General features: G+C 43.5%; 1 protein-coding gene across 1 annotated transcript; it reads left to right on the top strand.

Moving 5' to 3' along the window:
- The first annotated feature begins 52 nt into the window (after positions 1 to 52).
- On the top strand, positions 53 to 17,540 carry Tox4 (TOX high mobility group box family member 4). Its single transcript, XM_021223556.2, has 9 exons — positions 53 to 194; positions 370 to 438; positions 8,004 to 8,246; positions 9,375 to 9,635; positions 9,928 to 10,158; positions 13,568 to 13,648; positions 14,425 to 15,168; positions 15,536 to 15,699; positions 16,229 to 17,540. Exons 1-9 carry the CDS (start codon positions 189 to 191, stop codon positions 16,287 to 16,289), a joined length of 1,860 nt encoding a protein of 619 aa, XP_021079215.1. The 5' UTR covers positions 53 to 188; the 3' UTR covers positions 16,290 to 17,540.
- Positions 17,541 to 17,886: the final 346 nt, after the last annotated feature.

Genomic DNA, 17,886 nt, shown 5'->3' with positions numbered 1-17,886 from the left:
CCAAGCTCCAGGGGGGCGGCAGCGAGCCCTCGGGCAGCTCGACTCCGCGACTGGAGCGGCCAGGACCCCGTCCAATCAGCGGAGAGCGACGCTCCTGCTCGAGGAAGTGACGCTCTCGGAACCCAGCGGGGCCGGTGGGAGCGATGCGGACGCGGGGACGCTGAGTCCCTGGTCGTGGTGCTGGGAAGATGGAGGTAGGGCGCCGGCTCCCTCGGCGGGGTGACGAGCAGCGCGGCCGGCTAGATGGAAGCAGAAGCGGGCAGCGGGGAGCGAGGGGCGCCCGGGAGCGCTGGGAGGCCCGGGGTGCCCGCGCGCCCCTGCTTGGCTCACTTAGATTTCTCTTTCTTTCTTTTTCGTTTCGGTTTACAGTTTCCCGGAGGGAATGACAATTACCTGACCATCACTGGGCCCTCGCATCCCTTCCTGTCAGGGGCCGAGGTGAGCAGAAGCGGCCGACGCTGGGGCGCGGGGAGGGCCTAGGCAGCGAGCGGTTGGGGCCGGACGGCGGGGGAGAGCGCGGGGGCGGACGGGAGCTGGGGAGCCCAGCGGCCGTGGCTTCGAGAGCCTCTGCGGACTGTCGCGGGCGGGGTGCGGGGACCAACGGGAAGCGGCTGTCATCCGGAAGCCAGGATGTCGAAGAGACCGCCTGTTTAAGGAAGGAGTCGGGCTCTGAGTGCGGGGAGCGAGCGGGATTGTCTGCCTTGGTTCGGGTGAAGTTGTGGCGACAATCTTGGGAGATGGCAAGGAAGAAATTTGTTTTCAGTAAAGAAAACCTGATAAGAAAGTAGTTTATGTAGCAGGGGTTAACTTCGGACAGGTGTTAAGTCTTGAACTCTGTGGTGATTTTTTTTTTTTAATTTGGAATTCCTGATAAAAGTGGTTACTTTCTCACCAACGTGGTTTCTGCCGGAGAATATATTATAGAAAGGGTAGAGTATACCTGTTTGCCAGTGATTACAAACTTAGCAGATTACTTCACTTTTGGATCACAGTTGTCGAATAACTATAATAATAAGGTTTGTTCTGTTTTGACTCTTTTGTTTCGTTTTTCGGGCCAGGGTTGCTCTGTGTAGCTTTGGAGGCCAGCCTGGCACTCGCTCTGTAGACAAGACTGGCCTAGAACTCGCAGAGATATGACACTGGCTTGTTTTGCTTTTTAAAGATGGTGTGAAGTAGAAATAATGGTTGTTGGAGACTGTAAGACAGCGATTCTCAACCGGTGGCTCACGAACCCTTGGGAGTCGAGTGACCCTTTCACAGGGGTTGCAAAGCAGATATTTGCATTATGATTCATAACAGTTGCAAAATTGCTGTTGTGAAGTAGCAACAATATAATTTTATAATTAGGGGTCACCTCAACATGAGGAACTGTATTGAAAGGGTCGCAGCATTAGGAAGGTTGGCAAATTTTCCTACTATAAGCATAACACTTATTTAGGCAAAATAAAAGGTGTAGTTTAGAGATTTCCTCTTTTTTGAGAACTTGAACCTTGAACTTTCTTTGAGGATTATATGCCCTCCCCCAAAGCAATGTGAATCATTTGCATTTCTTTCTTTCTAGTACCAAAAGTTATTAATTACTGTTTTGTGGGCTTGCCCTATAATAAATCCTAATGTTTTCATGGTTAAGAGATAGATTGATGGTGGCCTTGCAGTTGGAGATCTGCCCATCTCTGCCTCCCAAGTGCTGGGATTAAAGGCATCTGTCATCTAGCAAGCTACTAGTTTATTTTCTAATTTACAGTGATTGAACATTCTCCTAAGCAAGGGAAAGTGTGACTCTAATGAGTGGCAGAAGTGGAAAGAAACTCAGTCTTGCACTTGTTCCTTTAAGTGAGGTCTCGATGGTTTAATTTTATTGTTTGAAGTACCCGAAATCTCACATTGTCCTTATTCATGGGAAAATGCATTTTAAAAGTAAATACAAGGCTGGATGTAGTGTTTGGACTCCTTTAATCCCAGCACTTTTGGGAGGCAAAGGCAGGTGTATCTCTTTTGAGTTTCAGGCCAGCCTGATCTACATAGTGAGCTCTAGGACTGCTAGAGCTACATAGACTCTGTCTCAAAAAAAAAAAAAAAGTAAACACAGCTTTCAGATTCATCCCACCAGCCCCTTTTATGAAGTTGAATAGTCAAAAGGCAGTTGCATGAGAGATGGCACCTTTTATATCCAGAGAACTATGGCTAGGTAGTGGGGCTCGTACCTGCTGCGTTCCAGACCCTAGGTCTCCAGCACTGACAGAAAAAGGAAGGAAATTTCCAGGCTTGCATCGGCCCTTCATTTTTAGTGAGAGGAGGGGACGGACACACAACTAAATTATAAGCCTAATTTCAGTAGCTTCTTTTATGTCTAGTTACTGTTATTGATTATTTACAACTTTTGTTTTGTTTTGAGACAGGGTTTCTCTGTAGCTCTGCCTGTCCTGGAACTCACTCTGTAGACCAGGCTGGCCTCAGACTCTTAGATCTGCCTGCCTCTGCCTCGAAAGTGCTGGGATTAAAGGTGTAGACCAACACTGTCTTTGGCCTGTTAATTTACAACTTTTACACTTTATTTCTACCCCTTTTGGTGGTGGTGAATTTTTAACGTGTATGGTTTTATGTTTTTTTGTTTTTGTTTTGGGGGGATGGTTTGGTTTCACTATATGTAGTCCTGACTGGAGGCAAACTTGATGTGACCAGGCTGGCTTTTTATCTGCCTCTTCTTCCTGAATGCTGTCATTAAAAGTGTCTGTACACCACCATGCCTGGCTTTTAATCTTTATGTTAATGGGTGTATGAGTGTTGTTGTCTTTGGTCTTATTTTGAGCCTTGTGGATAACTTAAAAAAAGGGTACTTTTTTTTAAAGCAATTCTTTTTTGAAGAATGATAGTTTTTCAAGTTGTTTTTTCTTTTTTTTTTTTTCAAAAAGAACAATAGCTGCTCATGTAGAATACCAACCATAAAATAATTGAAAAATTCGGTTGTGTTCAAGTTAGGAACTCTTTATATCAAAAGGCATCATTCTAGGGGCGAGAGACAGATCAGGTGTTACAGAGGACCTGGATTCAGGTCCTAGCACCCATACGATAGGACAGAAGGCCTACAACTAGTTTCCACTCCCTCTACTGACTTCCTTAGGCACTGCGCACACATAGAACACAGGCATACATGCAGGCAAAACATTCATTCATTTAAGTAAAAATAAGTATTGCTTTTTTTTTTTAAGTGAAAGATTGCTTAGAAATGTAAATCCTTTGTTGTTCTTGCAGAGGACCCAGGTTTAATTTCCGGCCTGCACATGGTGGTTCACAGCCATCTATAACTTCAGTTCCAGGGGATCTGATTCCCTTTTCTTTCTCTGTGAGCACTAGACACGGCATGTGGTGCTGATACATACTCATACATATAAAATAAGTTTTAAAAGGTGTAATGGCACAAGCCTTTAACTCCAACACGTTTTGAGGCAGAGGCAGCAGCTCTCTGTGTGTTCAAGGCCAGCCCGATGTTCAAAGTGAGTTAGTTCCAGGACAGCCAGAACTGTTACACAGAAAAACTCTTGTCTTAGAACCCCCCTCCCCAGAAAAGACATCATTGTAACTACATGTATGAAATTACAAAGCGCTAGTATAGCTTGAAAATGAACAGAAGTTTGTTTTTTTATATAATTTATTTTATGTGCATTGGTGTTTTGCCTTTATGTAACAGAAGTTACAGCTGTGAGCTGCCATGTGGGTGCTGGGAATTGAACCTAGGTCCTCTGGAAGAGCAGTCAGTGCCCTTAACCACTGAGCCATCTTTCCAGCCCCAAAAATGAACAGAACCTTTAACAGTCAATTCACAAAGAGTCCATCCAAATTGCCCCAAGTATATGAAGAATTTCCATTTAAAAGAATGAGTGTCGGGCTGGAGAGATGGCTCAGAGGTTAAGAGCACTGACTGCTCTTCCAAAGATCCTGAGTTCAATTCCCAGCAACCACATGGTGGCTCACAACCATCTATAATGAGACCTAGTGCCCTCTTCGGCCTGCAGATATACATGCAGGCAGAATACTGTATGTTAAACAAATAAATAAATCTTTAAAAAAAAAAAAAAGAATGAGTGTCAGAGAGAAAGGAGTAGTAGTATTGCACTGGTTCAGATTGGAAGCGTATGTGCTGTGAAAATTTAGTCTTCTGTTTCTCTCCGTTGAGTTGGCCTACATGGTGCTTTGTATTTGACCACCCCCTTCAATCCCAGCACTCAGGAGGCCCAGGGACAGTTTTCTGCTCTCCAGGCCAGCTAGTCTACATAATGGGGTCCTGTCTGAAATTTTTTTCTATTATATCAGATTTTTCTTTTCAGTTTCATTGTTTGGCTTTTATGAGATAGGGTCTCATAAAGCCAAGGCTGGCCTCCAATTCCCCATGTAGCTGAAGGTGATGCTAACTTTCCTAATCCTTCTGTCTCTACCTCCCAGTTCAGTGGTTCTTAACCTGTGGGTCTTGGCCCCTTTGGAGGTTGAACAACCCTTTTACAGCAAAATTACAGTTACAGAGTAGCAATGAAAACAATTTTATGGGGCTGGAGAGATGGCTCAGCGGTTAAGAGCACTGACTGTTCTTCCAGAGGTCCTGAGTTCAATTCCCGGCAACCACATGGTGGCTCATGACCACCTTGAATGAGATCTGGTGCCCTCTGCTGGCATGCAGGCAGAAGGCTGTATACACAATAAATAAATAAAATATTTAGAAAAAAAAAAGAAAAAAGAAAACAATTTTATGGTTGGGGTCACTACTACATGAGGAACTGTATTGAAGGGTTACAGCATTAGAAAGGTTGAGGACCACTCTTCTAAGTGCTGGGATTGGAAGTGTGTACTGTCACACCCAGCATACTGTGTTTTGTTGTTGTTTTTTAATTGTTTCATGTGCATTGATGTTTTGCCTGCATGTATGTCTGTGAGGGTCTCCTGGAGCTGGAGTTACAGACAGCTGTGAGCTGTGTGTGTCCTGGGAATTGCTAGGTTCTCTGGAAGAGCAATCCGTGCTCTCAACTGCTGAGGCAGCTCCAGCCCTGTATTCTGTTGTTTGTTTTTAAAAAAATTTTTTTTAGGACAGGATTTCTGCGTAGCTTTGGGGACTGTCCTGGAACTCGCTCTGTAGACCAGGCTGTCCTCAAACTCACAGAGATCCGCCTGTCTCTGGCTTTAAACATGACTTTAAGGGTTCATAATAACTACATTATAGGATAAATTAGGTGTTAAGGTCAATTTCTTTAAAATGAATACACAAGAACATTTTCCTGATTGAAATGTTTATATGTGTGGGTGTTGTGCCTGCGTGGATGTCGGTGCACAACACACTTGGTGTCCTTGGAGGTCAGAAGAGGGTATGAGATCCCCTGCGACTGGAGCTAAACAAAGTTGGGAGCCACCATGTGGGTGCTGGGAGTAGAACCTAGGTCCTCTGGAAGAGCAGCCAGTGTTCTTAACCTCTGAGCCATCTCTCTGTCTCCAGTAAACTTTTTTTTTTAACATGGATGGTTGATATATGGATCAGTTTAGAGTTTTTGGTTAGTATGTGGTAGGCTCTGGGCTCAGGCCTCGGGGCAAATGAAAGATGATAGAAAATGGAGCGAGGATGAGAAGCGGCGGGAAATGGTAGTTTTCGTGTTTGGTTTGTTTCTCGAGGTCATTTGAGTTCATGTGTGTGCGCATGCAGAGGACAGAAGGCATTTGAGCCCCTGGAGCTGTGTTAAAGGTGGTTGGGAGCCACCAGAGTGGGTGCTGAAAACGGAGCCCCAGGAGCAGCAAATGCCCAAACTGCTGAGTCACCTCTCCTGCCCTCCGCCACTCAGCACCTAAGCATCCTTTATTTTCATCTTGATTGCATCACATTTACTATGTGAGTTCTCTCTCTCTCTTCCTTTCCCTCCCTCCTCTCTCTCTCATGTACTTGCAGGCGTATGCACGCACATGCTCTCCCAAAAGGGTTAGAGGCAGGAAGTGGGCTCTCTTCCTCTGCCTTTGGGGCCCAGGGATTGAACTCAAGTTGTTAGTTAGGCTCGCTAGCATGCACCTTCATTTGTCCAGTGGGCAAACATAGCCCCCAAAGTGATCTTTCCCACACAAAAAGCCCAGAGCTTGGGAACACTTTAGACTGTATTTCCTCTGCTCTGGAGTGCTAGGATGAAGGGTCCATGTGGCCACACACAGCCTGTTTTTGTTTTCTTGAAATAGGGTCTTTCACTGGATTTATGGCCTGGTACTAACTATATAACCCAGCCTGACCTGACAGTTATGGTAACTATCCGTGGCTCAGTCTCTTACACACTGAGATTACAGGTGTGTACCACTTTGCCAGAATCCAGTCTCTGTTTTTATAGATAAGGAAAACCTGCTTAAGGTCATGAGCTGAGATGAGCACAGCTCTTTCTACAAAGCCTCTCACTTATTACTTATAATACTTCATTGCTACAAATGCTTCTGTTTTAGTTTTTTAGTGCCACAAGGAAACTGTCAAATACATCTTAAGTTAGGCATGCTGTTCTGTGACTAGTGACCCCATAGTCCCAATAGAAGGAGTGAAGCTGGGTGTGGTGGTACACACTTTTAATTACAGCAGTCAGGAGACTTGCCAGGTCTTGAAAGGTAAGAAGGAAAGAAAGAAAAGGGGGGAGAAAAAAATACAATAAACTGGAAGACTAATTATTGTTAGTCAGACTTAAGAGGGGTCAACTGAGCCATGTGCACTAATCTTTTTATCCTTGTGTTGACTTTTATTTTTTAGGCAAGGTATTGCTATATAAGCTAGGTTGGCTTCGAACTTGGTAGCTGTTATCCTTTCTCTTGATATTATTGGACCCCAAATCCTTCAAATCCTATACAGAAGAGAATCTTGTTAACATTGAAATTTCTAAAACAATGAGGGTTGTTTTTGTTTTTAGAGACAAGGTTTCTCTGTAGCCCTAGCTGTCCTGGAACTTGCTTTGTAGACCAGGCTGGCCTTGAATTTACAGAGACCCTCCTATCTCTGCCTTCTGAGTGCTGGGATTAAAGGTGTGTGCTACCATGCCCACTTAAGATGTCTTAAAAAACTCATAAGTGCAGTATTTTTTTTAAATTTTTATTATTTGAGACAGAGTTTCTCTATGTAGCTTTGGAGCCTGTCCTGGAACTTGCTTTGTAGACCAGGCTGGCCTCGAACTCACAGAGATCTGTCTGCCTCTGCCTCCCGAGTGCTGGGATTAAAGACGGGTGCCATCGCCACTACCACCTGGCTAAGTACAGATATTTTAGAGGTAGGTAAGTTTTCTATGGCAGTATCATATAGGATTTGATCCAGAGGAACCTTAAACAATAAAGTGTGATTGGCTGGCTGGTCAACAGTTAAATTCTGTGATCTGAAAATTCAAGTATAACATTGTGAAATAAATAGTGTCTATTAGTATCTGTCAAGTGGGATGTTAAGCACCATAGGCTGTTTCCTTACTTGTATGGAAAGACTCTATTCCTTAGAAATAATTTAAGACAAAGGCAGTAAAGGTTGGCCAGGCGTTGGTGGCGCACGCCTTTAAACTGAATACTCGTACTTGGGAGACTGAGGCAGGCGGATCTCTGTGAGTTCAAGGCCAGCCTCTAAAACAATACAGAGAAACCCTTTAATCCCAACACTCAGGAGGCAGAGGCAGGCAGATCTCTGTGAGTTGGAGGCCAGCCTGGTCTACAAAGTGAGTTCCAGGACAACCTCCAAAGCAACACAGAGAAACCCTGTCTCAAAACCAAAAAAGAAAAAAATAGTAAAGGTTGAAAAGAGAAAATAATTGAACATTATGATTGATGTTGGAGTCTCAGATGTGTCATGTGACCAAAGATTTAAAGGCTAAAAAGATGTTTTACTTATAAACTGTGTTCTGTGGAGTCTGTTACAAAGTGAGATAGAGCTAAACAGAAGCACACTGACACTGTTGTGCTCAGCAATGGCCTGTCTTAGGGACAGTTTCTCCTCTTCCTACCAATTCTTTTTCCCTTTTTCCACACAGACATTCCATACTCCAAGCTTGGGTGATGAGGAATTTGAAATCCCACCTATCTCCTTGGATTCCGATCCCTCTCTGGCTGTCTCAGATGTGGTTGGCCACTTTGATGACCTGGCAGACCCCTCCTCTTCACAGGACGGCAGCTTTGCAGCTCAGTATGGAGTTCAGACATTGGACATGCCTGTGGGCATGACCCACGGCTTGATGGAGCAGGGTGGGGGCCTCCTGAGTGGGGGCTTGACTATGGTAAGGAGGACACAGTAACAGACTCACCCAGACTCATAGGAATGGGTTTAGAAGGACAAAAGTTAATCTCTATTCCCTGCTAAACTTGGATAGTGCTTGATTTCTTATTCTTATAGAAGCTAAAGACTCAACAACAAAAACTCATTTTACCTGTATGAATGAGATTTTCTTGTAAAATATCTAGTGTTAACTTGGGTATTTTGAAATGAAAGTGATTCATAGTGGGTTTTTGTTTGTTTTTTGGTTTTTCAAGACAGTTTCTCTGTGTAGCTTTGTAGACCAGACTGACCTCGAACTCACAGAGATCTTCCTGCCTCTGCCTCCCAAGTTCTGGGACTAAAGGCGTGAACCACTATCACCCGGCTTAAAAGGGTCTCGTTTTTTTTGTAATAGCCTTCATATTCTGGAATTCAAATGTGTAAATGGCACATTGAGTGATTTATTAAAAAATGGGCTGACCCAAATAAAGCCCTAATTATAGACTCGGCTGTTGTAAGGGTTCAGCATTTGCAGCACACCATTGATATTGCATCTCCACCTCATGTGTCTGGTGACAGGCGTCTGTCTCCACTGCAGCGTCTCTGTACGCATTACAACTTTAAACACTATTATTGTAGAAGATACTAGTGGGTTTGCTTGTATGTTGTCACTACCCACAGATTATACTAAGTGGATTATTTGTCCTTTTCTGAGACAGGGTCTCACATGAAGTCCTGACTGACATAGAACTCACATGTAGATCATGCTGGCCTTAACTCACAGAGATTTTTATCTCCTTCCTCTTGTCTCGTGAGTGTTGAAATGGTGCCACCATTCTGGTCTCCTAATGTGTTTTTTTATGTAGACAGATTATCTGATGTTCTATAGGATTTAAATGATGATGGTCTACATAAGCCAGGGATTTCTAAGGAGGGGGAGTTGGTATTTTAATGTTTGGTGTTAGTCACATTTTTATGTCAGATGTGGTCAAATGTACCTAAAATACTGTTAAAGAAAGTTTGCACTTTGGGTACTTGGTAGGAAATGGTTGTCTGGTCATTTAGCAAAATCTAAGTTGACTCTTTTATATTTTGAAAAGCAAAACATAGAAATATAAAATGATAATTTTAAAATTTCTGCTTCTCTCAGGACCTGGACCATTCTATAGGAACTCAGTATAGTGCCAACCCACCTGTTACAATTGATGTACCAATGACAGACATGACATCTGGCTTAATGGGACATAGCCAGTTGACCACTATTGATCAGTCAGAACTGAGTTCTCAGCTTGGTTTGAGTTTAGGAGGTAGCACCATCTTGCCACCTGCCCAGTCACCTGAGGATCGTCTTTCGACTACTCCTTCACCTACCAATTCACTTCATGAGGATGGTGTCGAAGACTTCCGGAGGGTGAGGCATTCCCTGCCAAAATTAATTCTACTGTTATTCCAGGGTAAAACGCGTGTCATAAAAGCCTAATCATCTTTACTTGGTTCTGGGTGTGGGTTCCTACCTCGTCTCAATCACTGTTCTTAGTGAGCCTCACATGTGGCTTTCATATATTGCTTCTGATTTTTAGCTTAAATGCTATGGCTATGGCTGTGGCTACTTTCCCTCCTTATGTGCTGAGCCATCTCTCCAGCCTAGTTTTGTTCCTGTTAAAACCCTTTTCTTAATTCTCTCGTTTTTTCTCTCTTAACAGCAACTTCCCAGTCAGAAGACAGTGGTAGTGGAAACAGGGAAAAAGCAAAAGGCTCCCAAGAAGAGAAAAAAGAAAGACCCTAATGAACCTCAGAAGCCAGTCTCTGCCTATGCATTATTCTTTCGTGATACTCAGGCTGCCATCAAGGGCCAGAACCCTAATGCTACCTTTGGTGAGGTTTCGAAGATTGTGGCTTCCATGTGGGACAGTCTTGGAGAAGAGCAAAAACAGGTGAATAGTGGTAGAGACACTGTAAGGTTTAACTGGACAGAGTCTTAGTGTTCTGTTGCTGTGAAGAGACACCATGACCACAGAACTCTTGTAGAGGAAAGCGTTTAATTGGAGCTTGCTTGCAGTTTCATAGGGTTAGTTCCGTATCATCATCATGATGGCGAGCATGGCAGCAAACAGGTAGACATTGCTGGAGAAGTAGCGGAGAATTCTACATCCAGATCTGCAGGAAGAGAGCAACACTGGACCTGGCTTGAACTTTTGAAACCTCAAAGCCAACCCAGTGACACACACCTTCCAAGAAGGCCATACCTCTTAATCCTTCTCAGACAGTACCACTACTAATGACCAAGTATTCAAATACATGAACCCATGGGGGCCATTCTTATTCGTGCTTCTATGGGTCTTTACCTGTCAGCTCTTTGTTAATGGCGATCACACATCTTTATAAGTTACAGAAAAAATCATTTTTTACTGCAATTTTTCTTATTTTTTACATTCCAATCCCAGTTCCCCCTTTCTCTTCTGCTCCTCCCTACTCCCCACATGCTCCCATCTGCTCCATGGAGAGAGTAAGGCCTCCCCTAGGAAGGCTGCTGAGTCTGTTCCATCATCTTTTTGAGGCAGGAACAAGGCACCTCTCCACCCTGACATCCTTGTGTGTAGGCTGAACAAGGTATCTCTCCATGTAGAATGGGCTCCACTTAGTCAGTTTGTGCATTATCTTGGAGCCACTGCTAGTGGCCTTACTGTCACCTATGTTAAGGGAGTCTAGTTTGGTTTTTGCAGGTTCCCATTTGTCAGACTTGAGTCAGTGGTCTCTCACTGGCTGGGGTCAGCAGATTCTGTGGGTTTCCTGATCATGGTCTTGACTCCTTTATTCATATTATCGCTCCTCCCTCACTTGGATTGTACTCCAGGAGCTTGTCCCATTGGTTAGTTGTGGATTTCTGCATCTGCTTCCTGTGTTTATGGAAGAGGGTTCATACTTCTCTGGGGTTATGGATTGTAGACTGGGTATCTTTTGCTTTATGTCTGGTATCCACTTATGAGTGAGCACATACTGTATTTGTTTTTTTCTGATTTTGGATTACCTCACTTAGAATGTTTTTTTCTAGTTCTGTCCATTTGCCAGCAAATTTTAGGATGTTATTGTTTCCACTGAGTAGTACTCCATTGTGTAAATATACCACATTTTCTTTATCCATTCTTCAGTTGAGGGACATCTAGATTGTTTCCAAGATCTGGCTGTTACAAATAATGTTGCTATGAACATAGCTGAGCAAATGTCCTTGTGGTGTGAATGTGCCTCCTTTGGATATATACCCAACAGTGGTATTGCAGGGTCTTGAGGTAGGTTGATCCCTAATTTTCTGAGAAATCGCCATACTGATTTCCACAGTGACTGTACAAGTTTGCATTCCCACCAGCAATGGCGGAGTGTAACGTGTAGTCTTCTCGCCAGCCTGGTTCCAGAGCTGCGTCAGTCCCAAATGAACACACAGGAGGCTATATTAATTATGAATCTGTTGGCCACTTGCTATTGTTTTTCATTGGCTAGCTCTGACTTAATTATTGGCCCATAATTACTAATACATATTTTTATAAGGTCTTATCTAACCAAGAACGCAGACTTGCGTCCCCTCTTCCCAGCAATCACATGGCGATGACTCCCTTCACTACATTTCCCAGAATCAGGGTCTTTGATTCGATTACATTGATCCACCTGTTTTTATGCCAATACCAAGCTGTTTTTATTACTATAGCTCTATAGTAGAGCTTGAAGTCAGGGATGGTGATGCCCCCCCCAAAATGATTTTAATTTAGTTATTTTTGTGGCACTAGGTAGCAAACCCAAGTTTTTATGCTTGACTCAGTTCTCCTACTTATCCATCCATGCTCTCCTACTGAGCTAAATCTCCAGCCCAGAAAAATCCATTAACAGACTATAAGTGGAACTGCAAGATGGCTCATTGGGCTTGAGCCCCAGCTCCCTCATGGTGGATGGGAAGAACTAACTTCTACAAGCTGTCCTCTACTCTCCACATGCACACACAAAATAAATAACTGACAGCAACTTATAAAAGCACTGCATCTTTCCTAAACTGTAAAATAACCATCATACTCTCTTTACTAAAGATAGACTCTGCAGGTGTGATGGCTCATGTCTTTAATCCCAACACTGGGGAGGCAGAGACAGCCTGGTTTACAGAGTGAGTTCCAGGACAGCCAGGGCTGTTACACAGAGAAACCCTGTCTCAAAAGACAACACAACACTAAAGATGGGACTCAGGTTCACTGCCCAGTTAAGGTCATAAACCTTCTAAATGATAAGGTTGGGATAGTCTAGTTTCCTTATTTCAACTTTCCATGTAACATCTAATAATAGTGCCTAATTAATCCCTTGTGTCTTCAACTGTTTAGTTTTTAGGTTAACTTTCTAAAGCCTGGTATTTTTTCCTATTTGTAAAGTTAAGCTATGTCTTGGTAAGTTGCATGTTAAAACTGTCCCTCAAGCCGGGCGTTGGTGGCGCACGCCTTTAATCCCAGCACTCGGGAGGCAGAGGCAGGCGGATCTCTGTGAGTTCGAGGCCATCCTGGTCTACAAAGTGAGTTCCAGGAAAGCCTCCAAAACAATACAGAGAAACCCTGCCTCGAAAAACCAAAAAAAAAAAAAAAAAAAAAAACTGTCCCTCAAAGTTTCAGTTACACTTTCATTAACAGTCTTCTTATGAGATGTAAACTTGAAAGCTGAATTTAAACAATCAGCTGGTAATATTGGTATACGCATCCTGCACCAGAGTCACGAATTTCAGAGGCTAGCTGTCTGTTGCTACTCTAATTCTCACCCTCACCCTTTTGGGATGGTTTGGTGTCTCTGCTGTTCTTGCCTGGATTTCTTCCTGTTGTAACAAAATGAGAGGATATGGTGGCAGGAGCTGGCTGTTGCCACATCTGTTAGTTGGCGTCTCATGTTGTAAGTAGTGTGGTACACTGTAATGATGAAACAAGTCACAGAGAGAGAGCCTAGATTTAGTAGAAGAGGAAATAGCCTTCAGCTTTTGTGGGAGAAGGGCGCACAAGCGGGAAGGAGTCTGACAGCCTAGCACATTCCTAGGGGAGAGGTTGTGAAGTGGGCAGCATTGGACGATGTAGACTACTCATCCTACAATTTGGTGGTGGTTTTATTTTTGATACAGCAATGAACATGGATTGCTGTTGACTTAAGAAGTATAGGTATTCTAGTAAGACAGTAGAGTCATTTGCCATAAAGGTTGTCATTGCTTACGCAAGTGTTTTCACTGAACGGAGTGGTCCCTGGTTGGACTGAGTTCCTGATGGACAATAATAGACTGTCAGTTTCTCCTAGGAATATGGTCATTTCAAACAGTGTCTTTCTTTCTCATAGGTGTATAAGCGGAAAACTGAAGCTGCCAAGAAAGAGTATCTCAAGGCACTTGCTGCTTATAAAGACAACCAAGAGTGTCAGGTAAGGTGACAATAAGTGGATGTCTTAAACCAATTTCTTTTTTTTTTCTTTCTTTCTTTTTGTTTTTTTGAGACCTGGTTTCTCTGTAGCTTTGGAGGCTGTCCTGGAACTCACTCTGTATACCAATCTGGCCTCAAACTCACAGAGATCCACCTGCCTCTACCTCCCAAGTGCTTAGTTTAAAGGCATGAGCCACCAATGCCCAACTAAACCAATTCATTTTTTAAAAATTATTATAGGTAAATCTCTCTCTCTCTCTCTCTCTCTCTCTCTCTCTCTCTCTCTCTCTCTCTCTCTCTCTCTCTCTCTCTCTCTCTCTCTCTCTCTCTCTCTCTCTCTCTCTCTCTCTCACACACACACACACACACACACGTATGTGTGGAAGGGCCCTGGCTGTACTTACAAAGGATCTGAGTCCCAGCACTCACATGGTGGCTTAGGACCATCTCTAACTCTAGTTCCTGAAGATCCCGTGTCCTTTTCTGACCTCCCAAAACATGCATATGGTTCACATATGTACAGGTAAACACACATACACATAAAATAAAAAAACCCTGTGGAACCTATTATTACAATATGTTAAAATTGACTGAGAGCTTCCCCAGTATTTTGTATCATAAGCCTTGCTAAATAGTCTTTTTTGAGTTTGTCCATTATTTCCAGTGTTTACTGAAGGTCTTTATTTTTCTATTATCTTTTCTTGAAATGTAATGAAAATGGATGTGTGCCGTAGTGGAGAGTAAGTTACTTGTTGCCTTTCTGTCTTGGCCTTTTAGGCTACTGTGGAAACAGTGGAATTAGATCCCGTCCCACAGTCACAGACTCCTTCACCACCTCCTGTGACTACTGCTGACCCAGCGTCTCCAGCACCAGCCTCAACGGAGTCACCTGCTTTGTCCCCTTGCATTGTAGTCAATTCCACACTTTCATCCTATGTGGCAAACCAGGCATCCTCAGGGGCTGGAGGTCAGCCCAATATTACCAAATTGATTATTACCAAACAAATGTTGCCCTCTTCTATTACCATGTCTCAAGGAGGAATGGTTACTGTTATCCCAGCTACAGTGGTTACCTCCCGTGGGCTCCAATTAGGCCAGACAAGTACAGCTACTATTCAGCCCAGCCAACAGGCCCAGATTGTCACTCGGTCAGTGTTGCAGGCAGCAGCTGCTGCTGCTGCTTCTATGCAACTGCCTCCACCTCGACTACAGCCACCTCCATTGCAACAGATGCCTCAGCCCCCAACTCAACAGCAAGTCACCATTCTGCAGCAACCTCCTCCACTTCAGGCCATGCAACAACCTCCACCTCAGAAAGTTAGGATAAATTTACAACAGCAGCCACCACCTTTGCAGAGTAAGGTTGTGCCTCCACCCACTCTGAAAATGCAGACTGCCCTGATCCCTCCAGCTGTGGAAAGCAGCCCTGAGCAGCCTGTGAACTGCAGCCCCGAGGCCCACACAGCGGAGGCAACCTCTCCTGAGACAATCTGTGAAATGATCACAGATGTAGTTCCTGAGGTAAGCCTGTATTGCTTCTTCGGGGGAAAAAATAAAAAATTCAGTTCTGCCAGTTGTTTTTTGTTTGTAGACCAGAATACATAGACTCACTATGTAACCAAAGAGTCCTGAATCTGATTCTCCTTCCTCTGTATGCCAGGTTTAACTCATAACAAGTTATTTTAAAATAAAATTCTTAGAATCTACATGTCATTCTGCTTAGCAGAACTCTAAAAAAAGCTTGGTTATAAAGGAGAAGACCAAGAACTTACCTTTTTCCCAAACTCCTTATGTGAGGGGTATGATACCTGTTTCTCTACTGGTATGTAAGATGTTTTGACCAGGTAGGCCACCCTCTAATCCATCCTTGTTTGCTCCCGGTTCTAAGGTGGAGTCTCCTTCTCAGATGGATGTTGAGTTAGTGAGTGGATCCCCTGTGACACTGTCACCTCAGCCTCGATGTGTGAGGTCTGGTTGTGAGAACCCTCCTGTTATCAGTAAGGATTGGGACAACGAATACTGCAGCAATGAGTGTGTGGTGAAACACTGCAGGTGAGCCAAACAGTTCTTACAGCTAAAGCAGGAGTGACGCCATCTGTTGGGGCGCACTACCTCAGGTAGAGCAGCTTGATATGTGTAGATGGGCAGATGGATATCCAATTGGAGATGCTACTAGAAAAAAGCCTTGTTCAGTCTCTTGGGTATGGCATGTAGCTCAATTGAAGATAGCTTGCCTGGCATGAGTTACCAGTGCCAAAGAAATTGGTGAAGGATAGGTAAGGGGAAAATAGCACAGTAAATGCTAAGTGTGAGGAGAGTAGTTTTACTACTTACCTACAGTAGTAATTCCAGGGAATGCCCTATATCCATGAAAAAGGGTGTATGTGTCCTATCTCTAGACTTCTATGAGATGGATCACTACTTCTGACTTTTAGGCTCTTTGTTCCTGTGTTTACTAAGATGATGATATATTTTGGAGATGGAGGGAATTATTTGGGTATGCTTTTTTGTTGAAAAGATAAAGATAGTTAAGGAATATATCTATGCTATAACAAGTTTGTGTTATCTTTCTTTCTCTTAGGGATGTATTCTTGGCCTGGGTGGCCTCCAGAAATCCAAACTCTGTGGTGTTTGTGAAGTAGCCTTTCTGTTTCTCCAAGCCTTGAAGATTCATCTGCGGGACACAAGTCCGAGAGCCTGTATCTGAAACACAAGCTGGGCCTCTTCTGGTAGTGCCTGACCTTTGCACCCATAGTCCTTCATGTCCCATCTTTTCTTCCTTCAGCAGAGGCCAGACTGTAGCAGGGCCAGTGAATTTACTGTAACTTGGAATTGTTTTTCACTCTTGACTACAAGCAAAATTACCAGGCTATCTATAGCACAGGGAAGGGTGAAGGGAAAATGGAAGCAAACCATAGAGGGTTATTAGAAGAAATGTGTCGGTAAAATTTTCATAGGACTTGTTTAAAGATGTTCCTGGTGAAGTGCTTAGCTCTGTCCCTAGGAGGAGAACAGCACTGAGATAAGAGGCTTAGGGTTACAGCTCAGTGTAAGGTGCATTGGGTTTAAATCCCAAATTAAAGAGGAATGAAAACACTGACTTAAAATACCCCCTTTAAAAAGGGAACTTACTATTATTAATCTACACAGTGCTTTAAGAACAAAGGTTTGTTGGGCTGGGGTTATGGCCTAGCACTAACAAAACTGAGTTCAGCCCTCAGGCAGAAAGACCAGGAGTCAAGGTCAGTTTTGGTCACTAGTGAGTTTGAGGCCAATCCAAGCTGCATGGGCAAAGGTGGAAGAAAGGCTTTGCACATGTGGTGGCCCATGCCTTTAATCCCAGTACTCTGATGGTGGACATAACAGACCTTGTTCAAAATCAGAGGCTGCGGCTGGGTATGGTTGCACTCTCCTTTAGTCCCAGCACTTGGGAGGTAGAGGAGTTTGAAGCTAGCCAGGGTTACATAGTGAGATCCTGTCTTAAGGTCCCTTCCCCATCTCACTCACTCATTCACTCACACACACACAGTCTCTCTCTCTCAGCACATTGGGCTGGAGGGGAAATGACATCATTCAAGAACTGTTGTTTTTATATTTGTTTGTTTCTCCAGACAGGGTTTCCCTATGTAATAGTCCTAGCTATCCTGGAACTAGCTCTGTAGACCAGGCTGGCCTTGAAACTCAAGAGATCTGTCTGCTTCTGCCTCCCAAGTGATGGGACTTAAAGGCGTGAGCTGCCGCCACCTAGCTGGATTATTGTTTTTTTTCCTCTACATGTATTTTGGCAGTCAGAACTTACTTTACCTGATTTGATTACCAGTTTTGCATGTAAGAGGCAGAACTCTATCTTTAATGAGAGGTTTTACAAAGTAAAGAAGTTGTGTGTGATGAAACAGCTTTTAAATGCGCTTTCATTTACATAATGCATAAGCCAATTCTTTCATATTCTAGGTTCTTCCTTAACTGAAGATGATCTTATTTTTCTTAGAAATAAGCTACAGAATAATAAACCAGTAAAGCCACATAGAATAAGCAAACATATGCCTGTAAAACTAAGTGAAATTCAGACTAACCCTATTCATGGTGTGCTAATTGCTAAGTACTACGAACCCGTGTAGTCCTATTTTATAATGACCACATGTTAATGCTATTCAATATATCCATTTAATTTGAACATTCCCTTTACTGAGAATGAATCATACTGAGAGAACACATACTAAATGGTAAAGCCAAAATTCC

Source organism: Mesocricetus auratus, unplaced genomic scaffold (genome assembly GCF_017639785.1).
Source record: "Mesocricetus auratus isolate SY011 unplaced genomic scaffold, BCM_Maur_2.0 Super-Scaffold_100066, whole genome shotgun sequence".
NCBI classification, from domain to species: Eukaryota; Metazoa; Chordata; class Mammalia; order Rodentia; family Cricetidae; genus Mesocricetus; species Mesocricetus auratus.
This window is presented reverse-complemented; position numbering and strand designations above follow the sequence as displayed.